The 16,751-nt window shown below is 43.4% G+C and overlaps 1 protein-coding gene across 2 annotated transcripts in view; it reads right to left on the reverse strand.

The window, feature by feature from the left end:
• Positions 1-224: 224 nt before the first annotated feature.
• The window catches only part of ADAM11 (ADAM metallopeptidase domain 11), a 241,547-nt gene continuing 225,020 nt past the window's right edge, over positions 225-16,751 (reverse strand). Inside the window, exons 24-27 of one of the 2 annotated variants that reach the window (XM_069751394.1) lie at positions 15,946-16,060; positions 15,276-15,366; positions 12,756-12,773; positions 1,380-1,533 (exon numbers count right to left, since the gene is read on the reverse strand). In XM_069751394.1, the coding sequence (XP_069607495.1) occupies positions 1,518-1,533; positions 12,756-12,773; positions 15,276-15,366; positions 15,946-16,060 (240 nt within the window). In that variant the 3' untranslated portion in view covers positions 1,380-1,517. Of the gene's footprint in view, positions 1,534-12,755; positions 12,774-15,263; positions 15,367-15,945; positions 16,061-16,751 lie in introns of both variants that reach the window. The other variant, XM_069751395.1, reaches the window with a different exon arrangement.

A 16,751-nucleotide genomic window follows, 5' to 3' on the forward strand; every position in this document is an offset into this window, starting at 1 on the left:
CCATTAATATGCTTGGATACAGCACTCTGTGAACAGCCAGCTTTTTTAGTAATGACCTTTTTTTGCTTACCCTCCTTGTGGATTGTGTCAATGACTGCCTTCTGGACATCTGTCAAGTCAGCAGTCTTCCCCATGATTGTGGAGCCTACTGAAACAGACTAAGGGACCTTTTTTTAAACGCTTAGGAAGCCTTTGCAGGTGTTTTTTCTTAATTATTCTAATTTACTGAGATAAGGACTTTTGGGTTTTCATTGGCTGTAAGCCATAATCATCAACATTAACAGAAATAAACACTTGAAATAGATCTCTGTTTGTAATGACTCTATATGATATACAAGTTTCACTTTTTGTATTGAAGAACTGAAATAAATTAACTTTTTGATGATATTCTAATTTTGTGAGAAGCACCTGTATCTATTAGCGATTCCCAGCATTTCCATCCATTCATCCACAGCGGGGTTATTCCCCGACTCTGGAGTAAGTTGGGTTATTGCCCGACTCCGGCCCCGATTCATCGCATCCAGTCATATGCTCCTTGCTCCCCAATGTTTGACTAAAAGGGTGACAGCACTCTGCACCCTATAGGAATGCTTACCACTGTGAGATTCCTATGATATTTTTGATAAATAGGCACTTTATAAGCACAGAGACACTTTCTTCACTATTCTGTTTTGGAGCAATTTTGGTCTCTCCTAGCTGGTACCTTCCCCAACAGCGAATACACTCCCTGATGATTTCTCCTAACAGAGATAGAAACGCGTCGGTGGGAATTTTTTCAGGAAAAAAAGCCTTACTTGGGTACTGCCCTTATTAGGGCAGAAGATAATGGAAGGGCACGTCAGGGTAGATTGAGGTATGCTTCTACACATATGGAGGTGACATGGATACCAGCCTGCATATGATTTGGGTGAGATCCACACAATTTCTTTTGTTTTCACCTTTTTTGCACTAGGGCGCCTTATTTGTTATTCAGTCCTATCATTTATGGTCAGGAATCAATAAATGTAATGTGTATCTTATTGATGACTTATTGCATTGATGGAGAGAGTATCACGTGGTTAGTTATATACGAACCCTGTAAGGAGTTTTTTTGGATCGTTACCACTTTGCTAGATACAATAGTTTTTAATTGGTATAAATAAAAATATAGTTTGTCCTTCCCAGTAACAAAGTGTATGATAGGCAGTGACAAGATTTAAAAGGTCAGTCAATTTTTCTTAGAAATTGCAGCAGCCTTCAGGACTGACTGGTAAATTCGATACGGCTTCTGGCCGAGAAACCTCCTGTGTAGCAGTCTATTACTGTCCCAGTGAGAGACAGATTAATTCCAGTTCTGGAAGACAGGGAGAAAGTTCCCATAAATATACATTGTAGTGTCCCTGCTGCAGACATGTCATTCTTTTCTCACTCCAATGTATTATCACCATCTTTAGCATTATCAGCAAGGCCTAAAGGTGTCATGGGAATGATAAAGAGTATTGACAGATGGCGAGAGAAAGTGTCACATAAGACGCTGGCTATCCACCTCCAGACCTGGAAAACAAGCAGAGGAAGTAGTTTACACAATGCATTAAAGATTCATTTACAAATAGTAACCATTAGTAATGCAATAACATGCTGTTACGGGAATTAAAGTACATTTTACAGTAAAGGATTAGGCACTAATTTTATTGAAAGTGAAATATTATCCGCATGTATTGTTTTGTTTGGTTTACTGTTTTATTACAGAATATTAAAATTAAAGGGGATTGTTCACTATTCAGACAATCAATACTGATATTCCCAGGTATAAAATAAAGAGAACATAAATTATTATTATAGTTAGTAAGGCTGAAAAAAGACATTTGTCCATCCAGTTCAGCCTATATTCCATCATAATAAATCCCCAGATCTATGTCCTTCTACAGAACCTAATAATTGTATGATACAATATTGTTCTGCTCCAGGAAGACATCCAGGCCTCTCTTGAACCCCTCGACTGAGTTCGCCATCACCAACTCCTCAGGCAAGCAATTCCAGATTCTCACTGCCCTAACAGTAAAGAATCTTCTTCTATGTTGGTTGAAAAACCTTCTCTCCTCCAGACGCAAAGAATGCCCCCTTGTGCCCGTCACCTTCCTTGGTATAAACAGATCCTCAGCGAGATATTTGTATTGTCCCCTTATATACTTATACATGGTTATTAGATCGCCCCTCAGTCTCCTCCTGCATCGGTAACCATTTAAGCTACAATAGCGGCAAGTCCCCCGAGGCTTATGTGACATTGTTATGCTACTTGAGCCCTGCAGCCAAACAACATCTCTAATGGGGTGCAGTTTTCACACTTTATTTGAAATTGGAGGTTTGTCCAAATAAAGCAGCTCATTAGCTATGCAGCGCTAACATGGCATAACAATATCATGAGAGACCTGGTGCTAACACTTCCAGAACTGTGCCGATGCGGAGGTGTGTATCTGTTATCCTTATTTTATAATGGGGAATATAGTATTTAAGAAGTAGTTGTCCGAGTAGAGGACAACCCCTTTCAATAATTTGGCAATATCCCACCTATGACTGATTCTTGTGACTATTAGGCTATGTTCACACGCTGCAGATTTTGCTGCGGATCCGCAGCAGTTTCCCATGCGTTTACAGTTCAATGTAAACCTATGGGAAACGCAATCCGCAGTGCACATGCTGCGGAAAAAAACGCACGGAAATGCAGCAGTTTATATTCTGCAGCATGTCACTTCTTTGTGCGGAATCTGCAGCGGTTTTACACCTGCTGCATAATAGAAAACCGCAGGTGTAAAACCGCAATGGAATCCGTACAAAAACCACGTTAAAGATAAATCCGCAGGAAAAACACAGTGTTTTTGCCCTGCGGATTTATCAAATCCGCTGCAGAAAAATCTGCAGTGGACCATTTCTATGTGTGCACATACCCTTATATACCCTTAGACTATATTTGCACAGATATTTTTTTTTTGTAGATCTTCACCCCTCAAATGGCCACAAAAAAATCCTTCTTATTAAGAAAAATCATTCTATAAAAAAATCAACTTAGCTGTTCACGTTTTTTTTTTCCCTGAAGAAGTTCTTAAAAATGGCATTTTCCAGGACGTCCCTCCTGACAGCACCACCAGGAGGTTGTCCTTCTTATCCTTGATAGGGACAGGAAACACAGAAGAGGTTAAATAGCCCCTCCCCACCTCTACCCCTCAGTGTTTTTCCTGTCCCTATCAGGGACAGACGCAGAGGAGTGTTGGCACGGCTTACCGTGCTGAAGATTCCATGTAGCCGGTCGAGCAGGGCTCCTGGAGCGGCCTCATCCCTCTCCCGAGGGCTCTGAGCAGGCGGAGCAGGACTCTGCATGATAGCGCTGATACCGCTGGAGGTCCCTCAGCGCTGGTTGAGTGTGCTCCCGACTTTGGTGCATCCCTCTTCAGAGGGCTCTGCACCTTTTGCTGCACCCGGTATAGGCGGTGATCCTGCCAACAAGCGCCAGGGAGCGCGCCGGGTTGGCCCTGCGGGTAGTGCCTTGGATCGGTGTGCAGTGGGCGTGTCGGGTCATCGGACGTGCCGGGTCATCTGAGCGTGCCGCGTCATTGGGGCGCGCCGCGTCATCGGGGTGCACCACGTCACCGGGGCACGCCGCATCACCGAGCGTGCCGCGTCTCCGAGCGCGCCGCTTCGGGGACGCTGCAGTCACCTATGGCGCTGACTTCCGGTGGTGTTCCTGGGCTGCTCGTGGCCTCGGGGACGCCGGAAGTCAGCTTCGGGCTGCATCATACAGCTGAAGATTGGAATTCCCACCCATCAGCAGTGGGCGTTACAGAAGACCCGCAGTGATCACCGGCAGCTGAGCTCGTAAGGAGGACGAATCAGATGATTTCAAGACAGGTAAGAGTTCCTATTTAATCACAAACATCTGACTGCACACTCATCCTAGAGAGATGGAGGGTGCAGATCGTCCAGAGATCCTGTCCTCAGAGCTCGCCCCTGATCATGTAAGTTATACATAGGGGGATTGTATCACATTTACAGCACAAGCTATGGGGCTTCTCCGTATCTATTGCAGGATAAGGAGGCATCCAAGCGTCCAGCGTCAGGCCAAAAGCGCAAGACGAGTAAATGCCCTCTATGCTCCAATAGGCTACCAGAGGGGCATAGGAAGAAAGTGTGTGATAAATGTATGGCAGGACTGCTTAAAGGAGAACAGACTTCCCTTCTGGATAGTATAAAAACTATGATCAGAGAGGAAGTACAGTCCACAGTGTCAGCGCTGATGCCAGTCGAATCTCCCTGCCCTAAGAGACCTAGGTGGGAACAGGATCTTAGTTCGGAAGAAGGGGAGCTTTCAGCTTACTCCGTATCTGATTCCATGGAGGGAGAATGCTCTTCAAATATCCTCCCAGAGGAAAAGAAGAGATATCTATTTTCTTCTGAGCACACAGAGACATTACTACAGGCCGTCAGAAATACCATGAGGGTAGAGGAGGCCACGGAACCCCTTACGGTCCAAGACGAGATGTTTGGGGAGCTTGGAGCTCGTAGAAGCAGAGTGTTTCCCGTGAATCGCCATATTCAAGAAATGATCTTGGAAGAATAGGGTGATGTTGGGAAAAAACTGATAGTCCCAAGAGATTTCAAATATCGTTTGCCTTTTGATCCAGAGGAGACGAAAATCTGGGAATCCGTTCCTAAAGTGGATATACCTGTAGCCAAGGTCTCAAAAAAGAACGCCATCCCATTTGAGGATTCCTCGGGTCTCAAATATCCTATGGACAAACGATCTGAAGATCTCCTCAAAAAGGTCTGGGAAACTTCAGCCGCTATCATGAAGACCAATACTGCGGCCACCTCAGTTGCCAGGTCAATGTCTCTGTGGGTAGAAAAACTAGAGACCCAGATTAACAATAAAACTCCCAGAGATGGGATCCTGAAGTCTTTACCACTTCTGAGGATAGCAACAAACTTTATGGCCGATGCTTCGGCAGAGTCAGTGCGGTTTGCTGCAAGAAACAATGCTTTGTCTAATGCAGCAAGAAGAGCTCTATGGCTCAGATCATGGTCCGTGATACACAGTCAAAAACAAACTGTGTTCAATACCTTTCTCTGGCCTTCATGTCTTCGGTCCAGTATTGGACGAATTGCTTGAAAAAGCAGCGGATAAGAAAAAGGGTTTTCCTGAAGAAAAACCGAAAAACACGCCGTCCTTTCGTAGGACTCGATTCCATCCCAGGCAAGACTATAGAGGGAAAGGAAAGGGCGGAAGATGGAGCTACCCGAAAGGTGGTAGAGGCAGGGGTACCTTTCAGGATCAAAAATCAAAAACTAATAAACAATGACGCCAACTTAGTGGGTGGAAGGCTTCAGTACTTCCTACAGGGTTGGCAAAACATCACTCAGAACCCATGGATCCTAAGTTTGATAGAACGAGCGTACAAAATAGAATTCAGCCAAACGCCTCCCAAAAGATTTTGCCAAACTCAGACCCAGTCTTTGTCGGTTCAGCAGAGACTTCTAAAGGATATTCAACAACTTATCCAGATAAAAGCCATCATTCCGGTACCCCATGCCCAGTGGTTCAGAGGACACTATTCAAGTCTATTCTCCATTAAAAAAACCAAGCGGAGAATTCCGTACGATTATAAACCTGAAACCTTTAAATCGGTCAGTTGCTTACAAGCGATTCAAAATGGAATCCCTCAAATTTGCAATACCTCTAATCCAGAAAGGATCAGTAATGAGCACATTAGATCTAAAAAGTGCCTATTACCAGGTTCCCATCTTCGCCTCACACCGACAGTATCTCAGATTCGCCATAAAAGACCAGGGTCAAATTCTACACTATCAGTTCACATGTCTGCCATTCGGCATCTCGTCTGCTCCCAGAGTATTCACCAAACTCATAGCAGAAGTGATGGCGTACTTGAGAGAAAAAGGGATACTCACCGTCCCTTATCTGGACGACATCCTACTCATAGCAGACTCTCCACAACAGATGGAAGAGAACCTATTAACAACAATTTCACCCCTGGAAAAGCTAGGATGGCTAATAAACTTCAAAAAGTCAAGCCTCAAACCCGAAACAAGGAAATTATTTCTTGGGGTAATCCTAGACTCAGTTCAGGAACATACGTACCTCCCACATCACAAGCAGGAGTCATTCAAAAAAGAAATCCAAAAATTACAGAAGCAGAAGCGAACATCCAAAAGAAAGGCCACGCGGGTATTGGGCTTAATGACCTCTTGCATTTCCAGCGTCCAGTGGAGCCAATATCACTCAAGACCCCTGCAGCAAGAAATCCTCTCACTTTGGGATGGCAGGGACGTAACCCTGGACAACAAAAATACGATTATCCCTATATATGTTACTGAACCGCCGCGCAACCTGCCCTACCCTCTCCTAGTGTTTCATCACCCCTCCCCTGCAGACTGTGAGCCCTCGCGGGCAGGGTCCTCCCTCCTTATGTACCCGTGTGCCTGTTATCTGCTCATGTTTAATGTATTTGTCTATATTTGCCTCGTATTCACATGTAAAGCGCCATGGAATAAATGGCGCTATAAAAATGTATAATAATAATAATAATAATAATAATATAAAAAGTTCACTGTCATGGTGGACCATAACAAAAAAATCTCGAGAAAGGAAGGCCTTGGAGAACATCTCCATGTGTAAGCATCACTACAGATGCAAGTCACAGCAGCTGGGGAGCCCACATAGAAGAGAATTACTCTCAGGGGACTTGGCCTGCATCAATACAAAACAGGTCTTCAAATTACAGAGAACTCAGGGCAGTCTGGGAGGCCTTAAAAGCATTCCAGGGAAAGCTAAAAGACCAACACATCCGTGTCTTTTCAGACAACTCAACAACAGTAGCCTTTCTACTTTACCAAGGAGGTCCAAAACATCGTCACTTACAGGACCTATCAGACACAATATTCTCCTGGGCAGAACAGACAGTCAGATCAATAACGGCAGTTCACCTGAAGGGAACCAAAAACCAAGTAGCCGACTTCCTAAGCAGACAAAAATTATGTCCCACAGAATGGTCCTTAAACGAGGAAATCTTCCTCCAAATAACCCAAGTTGGGGCTTCCCGGAAGTAGATCTATTCGCCTCAGGGAAGAACGCAAAGACAGAAACATTATTTTCACTAAACCCAGGTGACAGGCCATCAGGAATAGATGCACTGGCTCAGAACTGGGACATGAAGTTGGCTTACGCTTTTCCTCCATTGGCCCTAATACCGAGAGTATTGAGGAAGATTCAGGAGAGCCAAACATCAGTTATCTTGATAGCCCCTTACTGGCCCAAAAGGAGCTGATTTCCTCTACTAAAGAAGATGTCCTGGGAGGATCCAATCCATCTACCAGCGGTACCGGACCTTTTGTCTCAAGGGCCCCTAGTCCATCAAGACCCGGGCCTACTACAGTTAACAGCGTGGACCCTGAAAAAGAGATCCTAAGATCTAAAGGCCTCTCGGAGCCAGTCATTGCTACTATTCAAAACAGTAGAAAACCGGTAACTGCTGCAATATACAGAAAGATATGGAAAAAGTTCTGTGCTCAGAGTACAGTTCCCGTATCGGTCCCTCACGGTCCAAATATTCCAAAAATTCTAGACTTTCTCCAGTCGGGGTTTGATAAAGGACTAAGGCCTAGTACACTGAAGGTACAGGTCTCAGCCCTCAGTTCCTTCTATGACTTCCAGCTAGCCTCCCATCCATGGATAGTGAGGTTCGTCAAGGCCATTCAGAGACTTAGACCTACAATTCGCAGTTCAGTGCCTCCCTGGGACCTAAACCTAGTGTTAAATGAACTTTGTAAGGAACCATATGAGCCACTAGCTCAAGCAGACCTGAGAGCTGTAACATTTAAGGCTCTCTTCCTGGTGGCAATAACGTCAGCGCATCGTGTTGGTGAAATCCAATCTTTCTCTATTAAATATCCATACTTAAAGGTCCAGGATGACTGTATCATTCTTAAACTAAATCCCGGGTTCCTTCCTAAAGTGGTTTCAGACTTCCACAGAAGTCAAGAAATTGTTCTGCCTACATTCTGCCAGAACTTCAGTAATGACAAAGAGCGTTCTCTTCACGCTTTAGATGTAAAAAGGACAATTTTACACTACTTGGAGATCACAGATGGCTGGAGGATTGACTCTAACCTCTTCATCCAGATGGCCGGAAAGAACAAAGGGAAGAAAGCATCCAAAGCTACTCTAGCAAGATGGATTAAATCTACCATCACGGCAGCCTATATCTCGGCAGGAAGAACTCCTCCAGAAAGCCTCAAGGCGCATTCGTCGAGAGCAATCTCAGCCTCATGGGCAGAAAGCGCTGGGGCGTCAATGGACCAAATATGCAAAGCTGCGACATAGTCGAGGTCAAATACTTTTTGTAGACATTATAAGTTAGACGTAACTGTAAATCAACAGACTATATTTGGGAGGAAAGTCCTCCAGGCTGTAATCCCACCCTAAAAAATGAGGAGTTATTTGGTATTTCTCCTGGTGGTGCTGTCAGGAGGGACGTCCTGGAAAGTAGGAATTAGTCCTACCGGTAAGTAGGTTTCCAGGAGTCCATCATGACAGCACCCCCTTATATACCCTCCCTTGAGTTCCTCTCTGATATGTGATGTAAACATGTGTAGAAGGGAACTTCAATAAAATAGAGTTGCATCCATCCTGGTGTGGTACTTGGAAAAATCACTGAGGGGTGGAGGTGGGGAGGGGCTATTTAACCTCTTCTGTGTTTCCTGTCCCTATCAAGGATAAGAAGGACAACCTCCTGGTGGTGCTGTCATGATGGACTCCTGGAAACATACTTACCGGTAGGACTAATTCCTACTTTTTTTTGTGTTTGTCACTTCTTTAAAGTGGGTTCTAATTGAAATCTGCTCTAAGTCAGGCATTGCCCAATCAAAAGGCTGCAAAAAAAAAAGCACTTTGAAAACTCTTCAAAACATCTTCAGTAAGCCCTTCAGGAAAAAGCAAAAACTCCCCCAAAATGTGCTTTTTATCAAAAGTTTTCTGATTGAAAAACTAGTAATTTTTGAACATCTGAAAACTCTGTGTGAACATAGCTTCAAGGTATGTTCTCACAGGGTGGATGATATGTAGATTTTCTGTATGTATTTTCCAGGTGTAAAATCTGCAACATATTAAAGTCCAAAAATATAAAAAAAAATCTTTTCATATTTGGGGACGAAACCGACATGCAGTTCTAATCTTACGTTTGCCATATGTTGACTATATGCTGCAGATTTCAACCTTTACAACGCCTGAGATGTATTCTGTGGCACATCTGCATCAAAATCCACAAGAAATCTACACAGCAGATTTTTTTCAGCTAATATACATCCCATTTTGACATACTATTAGGTAGGAAGTTCATAATCATTGTGGTTTTCCTATGACTAAAATTCTATTTTAGTCACCTACGGCTTATTTGGCCATGGCTTTCAAAATTACAAGGCTTTCCATTTCAAAAAGGTATTAATCCTTGACATTTTACATGTATATATCCATCATAAGCCACGGTTAATTAGTGTTCCATTCTTAGAGATGTCCCAAAAAGTCTGAAGGGGGCTTCATTTGCAAAAATAACTTTGCCTCAGTCTCAGTCTATAGTCCAATCCCTGTACTTCTGGAAAGTTATTTTCTCTGATGAAGCCCCCTTCAGACTGTTTGGGACCTCTGAAAGAATGATTGCTCAGAGAAGAAAAGGTGAGAGCTGCCATGAGTCCTGTGTACTGCCAACAGTAAAGCATTCTGAGACCACTCATGTGTGGGGTTGCTTTTCATCCATTGAGTGGGCTCACTCACAATTTTGCCTAAGAACATTGCCACGAAAAAATAATGGGATCTAAATATTCGTCAAGAACAACTTCTCACAATGATCCAGAAGCAATTTGGGGATGAACAATGCTTTTTCCAGCAACATGGAGACCATGTCACAAGTCAAAAGGGATCACAGCTGTAAGTGGCTTGGTGAATAAAACATTGAAATTTTGGGTCCTTGACCATGAAACTTTCCAGATCTCAATCCCATGGAGAACTTGTAGTCAATTCTCAAAAAGCGGGTAGACATAGAAAAATAAAGAAATTGTGATAAACTTCACGCACGGATTGTGCAATAATGGATTGTTGTCAGTCAGGATTTGGCCCAGAAGCTGATATTGAGCAAAAGTCTAAAAAAATAAGGGTCAACACTAAAGAATCAAGATAAGAAAAACAGGCTAAATTTAAATTGACCTGTTCGTAAGGATTTTCCCAGGAAATGCAATTAGCAGAGAATTTGTAGATTGTGAGCCTTCGCGGGCAGGGTCCTCTCTCCTCCTGTACCAGTTATGACTTGTATTGTTTAAGATTATTGTACTTGTTTTTATTATGTATACCCCTCCTTACATGTAAAGCGCCAGGGAATAAATAGCGCTATAACAATAAATAATAGTAATAATAATAACTTATTCTCCACATATTTAATGTCCTTTATTATGCTCTGGGGTCTCTGATCGCCGCCAATCTCACTGAAATCCTGACCTTGCGTGTGAAATGTCCAGAAGTTCTGAGCCTGTGCAAAGAGAGCGGCAGAGATCAGAACATGCGGTATGGACTGCATAGGTGATGGTGAGGAGCAGAGTGGTCGCAGAGGTGAGTGGTGATTAAAAGTATATATTTTTTAACAATATGATAGCTCTGTATAGTCCAGAAAAATTGCGGTTAGCAGACACCATTTAGTTGAATCCGCACAGAAAAAAATGACAAAAAAAAATCTGCATTTTGGTGAATGCTGATTTTTTTAAAATTTGAGTACAGTTCAATTCCAATCAAATATGTTTGCTCATATTTAGTCAATATTGTAAGTACTGAGCCTTTGCATAAACTTTATGTCCTTGTCCATAAAAGTTTAAAAACTTATGAAATGTTTATAAGTACATGTGGGGGTTGCATGGTTGCTAGGGAATCCCCACATGTAATCAAGCTGGCTAACAGATGTAAATCATCGAGCTGAGGTGAGGAAAACTAAATCTCCGAGCACTAACAAATACTCGGAGGACACCTGAGCATGCTCGGGAAACTCGAGTAACGAGTATATTCGCTCGCCTTGCAGCGCTGGAGTCCTGGGTTCAAACCCCACCAAGGACAACTTCTGCAAAGAGTTTGTATGTTCTCTCCGTGTTTGCGTGGGTTTCCTCTGGGTACTCCGGTTTCCTCCCACATTCCAAAGACATACTGATCTGGAATTTAGATTGTGAGCCCCAATGGGGACAGCGATGATAATGTGTGAAAAACTGTAAAGCGCTGCATAATATGTTAGCGCTATATAAAAATAAAGATTATTATTATTATTATTATCACTATTAGTTACCAATGGATGATGGTGTTTTGTTCTGTTCTAGATTTTTAAGTTGACATACAATATATTGTGATATCTATAGTGGGGAAAATAAGTATTTGATACACTGCCGATTTCGCAAGATTTCCCACCTACACAGAATAGAGAAGTCTGTAATTTTTTATTGTAGATACACTTCAACTGTGAGAGACAGAATCTAAAAATCAAAGCCAGAAAATCACATTGTATGATTTCTAAATAAATTAACTGCATTTTATTGCATGAAATATGTATTTTATCACTTACCAACCAGCAAGAATTTTGGCTCTAACAGACCTGTTAGTTTTCCATTAAGAAGCCCTCCTACTCTGCACTCATTACCTGTGTTAATTGTACCTGTTTGAACTTGTTAACTGTATAAAAGAAACCTGTCCACACAATCACACTTCAACCTCTCCACCATGCCCAAGACAAAACAGCTAAGAACACCAGGGACACAATTGTAGACCTGCACAAGGCTAGGATGGGCTACATGACAATAGACCAGCATCTTGGTGACAAGGCAACAACTGCTGGCACAATTATTAGAAAATTGAAGAAACACAAGATGACTGTCAATCTTGCTTGGTCTGGAAGATCTCGCCTCGTGGGGTAAGGATGATTTTGAGAACAGTCAGGAATCAGCCCAGAAGTTCACGGGATTACGTGGTCAATGACCTGGGACCACTTTCTCAAACATTACCATTAGTAACGCAGTACGCTATCTTGGATTAAAATAATGCAGGGCATTCAAGGTCCGCCTGCTCATGCCAGCACATGTCCAAGTCCGTTTTAAGTTTGCCAATAACTTTCTGGATGATCCAGAGAAGGCATGGGAGGTCATGTGGTCAGATAAGTTCAAAATATAACTTTTTAGTATCAACTCCACTCACTGTGTTTGGAGGAAGAAGAAGGACGAATACAAAACCAAGAACATCGTCCCAACCATAAAGCATGGTGGGGGAAACATACTTTTTGGGTACTTTTCTGGAAAGGGGACAGGACGACTACACCGTATTGAAAGGAGGATGGATGAGATAATGTATCGCAAGATTTTTGCCAACATCCTCCTTCCCCCAGTTAGAGCATGGAAGATGGGTATATATATATATATATATATATATATATATATATATATACACATACATACATACACACACACACACATGTACCTATTTATTTACCTACCTATACATATGCTTTTGAGGTTTTTTCCTCTCTAACTATTGTATATCATTGTAGCCTGCTCCTCTTTTCCACCTGTGTGAGTCCACTTTTTTATTAATATTTGTGGCACATTTTGTTCAATAAAGACATTTGTATTGTTCCATATAGTCATTAATATGGTGTACAAAAAGCAGCAAATTTTTGCAAGTATCTGGTACCAACCTTCCTCTTCGAATATTCCTAGTAAGGTGTAAAAAAGAGAAAAAGAAAGAAATTGTCATTATTTAATGGTATGAACATCTCTGCTACTCGCTGTTATCTGTCGCCTCTAATCCTGCACCTTTCCCTTTAATGGTATGAACATCTCTGCTACTCGCTGTTATCTGCCGCCTCTAATCCTGCACCTTTCCCTTTAATGGTATGAACATCTCTGCTACTCGCTGTTATCTGCCGCCTCTAATCCTGCACCTTTCCCTTTAATGTGCCTGTTGACTGTATGCTAAATGCATTTGTTGCATTGTATTACTTACTGCTGTCCATCCATGCTGGGGTCACAGGAGACATTATTGTGTTCAAGGTGTTAGAGCATATGTTTGCAGCCAGGTCTAGTGCCTTTGATCTTGAAACCTCCCCCGGGGTGTTGGCCAATTGCTAATTTATCCCAAATAAGGACCCACAATCCCTCTCACCTGATCCTTTAGTCAGTCCTATAAATTTAGTAGCATCTTAAGGGGTGCACGCGTGTGGGGTCAGGCACGCGCATCCCTGCAGCAAAGCATCACGGCAGCTAAGCATACAGACGCCGCAGTTATTTCAACGGCAGGAGTCAGTACCCCACTCTATGTTCTGTTTCTTCTGGGTGTGTCTTCCGAGTAAGCACTTCTTATTACTTGGATCTAGCTTTTCTATTAACCCATCTTACTACTTCGCCATGTTTACCTACGCCCCTACAGTGTTTGCTCCACTAGTCCTCTCTCTCCTTCGCTATCACAAATCCCAGCACTCCCTAACCTAATAATCATCTCCCCTTCCCTCTTACCTCCCCACCTGTCCTCCCCTGCTGACCTGCTCCTCAACCTCAAATCTGTCCAACAAACACATAAAACAAGTCGGCCACTCTCTTTCTCCCACCTGCTCTCTCTCTCTCTCCTTCTCCTCACTGCTGGAGACATATCTCCCATCCCTGGACCCCCACATCTCATACCTCCCATTACTACTCCCTCCTATCACTCCCTATCCAACATGAACTTCCGCAATCTTTCCAACATAAAACCCGTGCCCCTGACGCCCACCCCCCTGCTCCCTCTCTCTGGAGCACTCTGGAATGCCCGCTCAATCTGCAATAAGCTTCATGTGATTCACGACCTTTTTCTCTCCCGCAATCTTGCCTTCCTTGGCCTCACAGAAACATGGCTAACACCCTCTGACACCGCCTCCCCTGCTGCGCTGTGTTACGGAGGCCTCCACTTCACCCACACCCCTCGACCCGGCAACAAACATGGTGGAGGAGTGGGTCTTCTCCTTTCTTCAAACTGCACCTTTAACCCAATCCCACACTCAGATCTACCTCTCTGGCCCAGACGTCACCGCTCTGCTGTCCAGAATCCCAGAGTGCCTATCAGCCATATCCTCCTTCTTCTCCTCTTGCTTCCTCAAACTCAATGTGGACAAATCTGAACTCATCATCTTTCCTCCATCCCACAAATCTTTCTTACTTGACCTATCTATCGCAGTCAATGACATCATGCTTTCCCCTGTACCCGAAGTCCGCTGCCTCGGAGTAACCTTCGACTCTGCCCTGTCCTTCAAACCACACATCCAAGCTCTTTCCACCTCCTGTCGCCTCCAGCTCAAAAATATCTCCAGGATCCGTCCTTTCCTCAACCCCCAATCTACTAAAATGCTTGTGCACGCCCTCATCATTTCCCGCCTTGACTACTGCAACATCCTTTTCTGTGGCCTCCCTGCTAACACCCTTGCACCTCTCCAGTCCATCCTTAACTCTGCTGCCCGACTAATCCATCTCTCTCCTCGCTACTCCTCCGCTTCCCCCCTCTGCAAATCTCTTCACTGGCTCCCATTCCCTCAGCGTATCCAGTTCAAATTGCTAATACTGACCTACAAAGCCATCCACAACCTGTCTCCTCCATATATCTCTGAACTAATCTCTCGATATCTTCCCTCACGTGATCTCCGGTCCTCCCAAGACCTCCTTCTCTCCTCCACACTTATTCGCTCCTCATCCAATCGCCTCCAAGACTTCTCCCGAATATCCCCCATCCTCTGGAACTCTCTGCCCCAACACGTCCGACTATCAACCACAGTCGGATCCTTCAGACGGAACCTGAAAACTCATCTCTTCAGGAAAGCCTACAGCCTGCACTGACACCGCTGCTGCCTCATCACTATCGAAGCTACCGCCTCACCAACACCGGAGCTACTGCCTCACCAACACCGGAGCTCCTGCAACCCTCAACCTACTGTCTCCTTCCCCATAACCCTGTAGAATGTAAGCCCGCAAGGGCAGGGTCCTCGCCCCTCTGTATCAGTCCGTCATTGTTAGTTTGTTTACTGTATGTGATATTTGTAACTTGTATGTAACCCCTTCTCATGTACAGCACCATGGAATCAATGGTGCTATATAAATAAATAATAATAATAATTATTATTAGGTTTCTCTAACATGCAATATTAAATCACAAATATATAATTCTCAAAGTGACAAAAGGCCTGATTACTTACTTAAAACCCCAGCCAGTTCCTCCTAATACAATGGCAGCAATGAGCACAGCCCCTGCAATTGATCCAATGATAATATTCGTACCACTGGGACCTGCAGTAAAAATGTGGATTTAGTAAAAGATATTGACAAGTGAAAAATTAGACCCTAATCGTCAGTACTCCTGGCATTGCACTGACGAGGGGCAAACACTCTGAAACACATGTCTGCAAATGGAGTTTCTGCTTTGATGTCTTATCCTAAGTCATATTGGAAGGCCACTTAAAGTGTTGATATTGACTTTCAGGATTGTTACTTCAAATAAGTGCCGCTAGAATTAAAGTCCTCTTCCTATCTGAAGACGCTATTTGAATACTAAACTTTCATAGAAAGAAGTAGACAGTGAAAGTTCAAAATTAAGTGCAATTTGCTTTATGAAACTTATTTTCTTTACTTTCCATTTATCAAGTTTTTTTTACCAAACAAATTACCGCCAGTGAGATCATTAGGACAATTGTACCATTTCCACGATCCAACAGAAATATTTATGCTGGATGCTATGCAAACATTTACATTTACTGTGGACATTTATCTTCTATCCTGAAGCATTCAGTGATTGGTCCTTAAAACATCATAATAGATAGTCTATGAAGTCAGAGAGAACTACGGGCTTGACTTGTGCATGAAATGTACCTTTTGATCTCTCCACAACTCCAGTGGATTTGGGAACAGGAAGTGGATCGTATACACTGCAGTCTTTTCCAGTCCAGTCCGAGTGACAAATACATTTACCTTCATTACTGCAAACCTGAATAATGATTAGAAACCAGAGGTCAAATAAGTGGTATTAAAAGGAACCTGGGACTAAAAAGGCACCATACATTTTTCATGTATTGTCACTGAACCTGGATGGTGCCCGCTATTGGTTTTCTGCTGCCTCCTCTGCTTCCAGAATGGCCACTGCAGTGGCATAGGGAGTGCAGAAGTATTTGTAACCATACCACCCCTGCCTTTACTATGCCGTGGGATAGAAGAAGCAAGGAGACATGGTTTAGACCATAGATCTCAAACATGTGGCCCAGGAGCCGCATGTGACTCCTGAAGCTATTGTCTGCAGCCTGTTGGGCATCCTTGGGATAGCAAGGAGCAGAACGTAGGTGGAGCATGCTGGTGGCCCTCAATAACATCATGCCAGAAGACAGTGTGTGAAAGCGCAGTGTGTTGGCGCGGAGGAGTCTCTTTCCTGCCCATGTTGCTGGATTGCTATATAGCTGAATACTGAAAGGATGATATTATATTAACCCCTTCCCGATATCTGCCATACATGTACAATGCAGCAGGAGTTGACTTCCAGCAAACTGCGATACAAGTACACACTGCACACAAGCAGAGACGGCACCAGCATCATCGGGTGTCAGCTGTACATCACAGCTGATATCCTGCAACAACAGCCACAATTGGTATTAGCACCTATCGTGGCTGTACAACTCCTTAGATAC

This window comes from Ranitomeya imitator, chromosome 2, assembly GCF_032444005.1.
Source record: "Ranitomeya imitator isolate aRanImi1 chromosome 2, aRanImi1.pri, whole genome shotgun sequence".
Taxonomy (NCBI): Eukaryota; Metazoa; Chordata; class Amphibia; order Anura; family Dendrobatidae; genus Ranitomeya; species Ranitomeya imitator.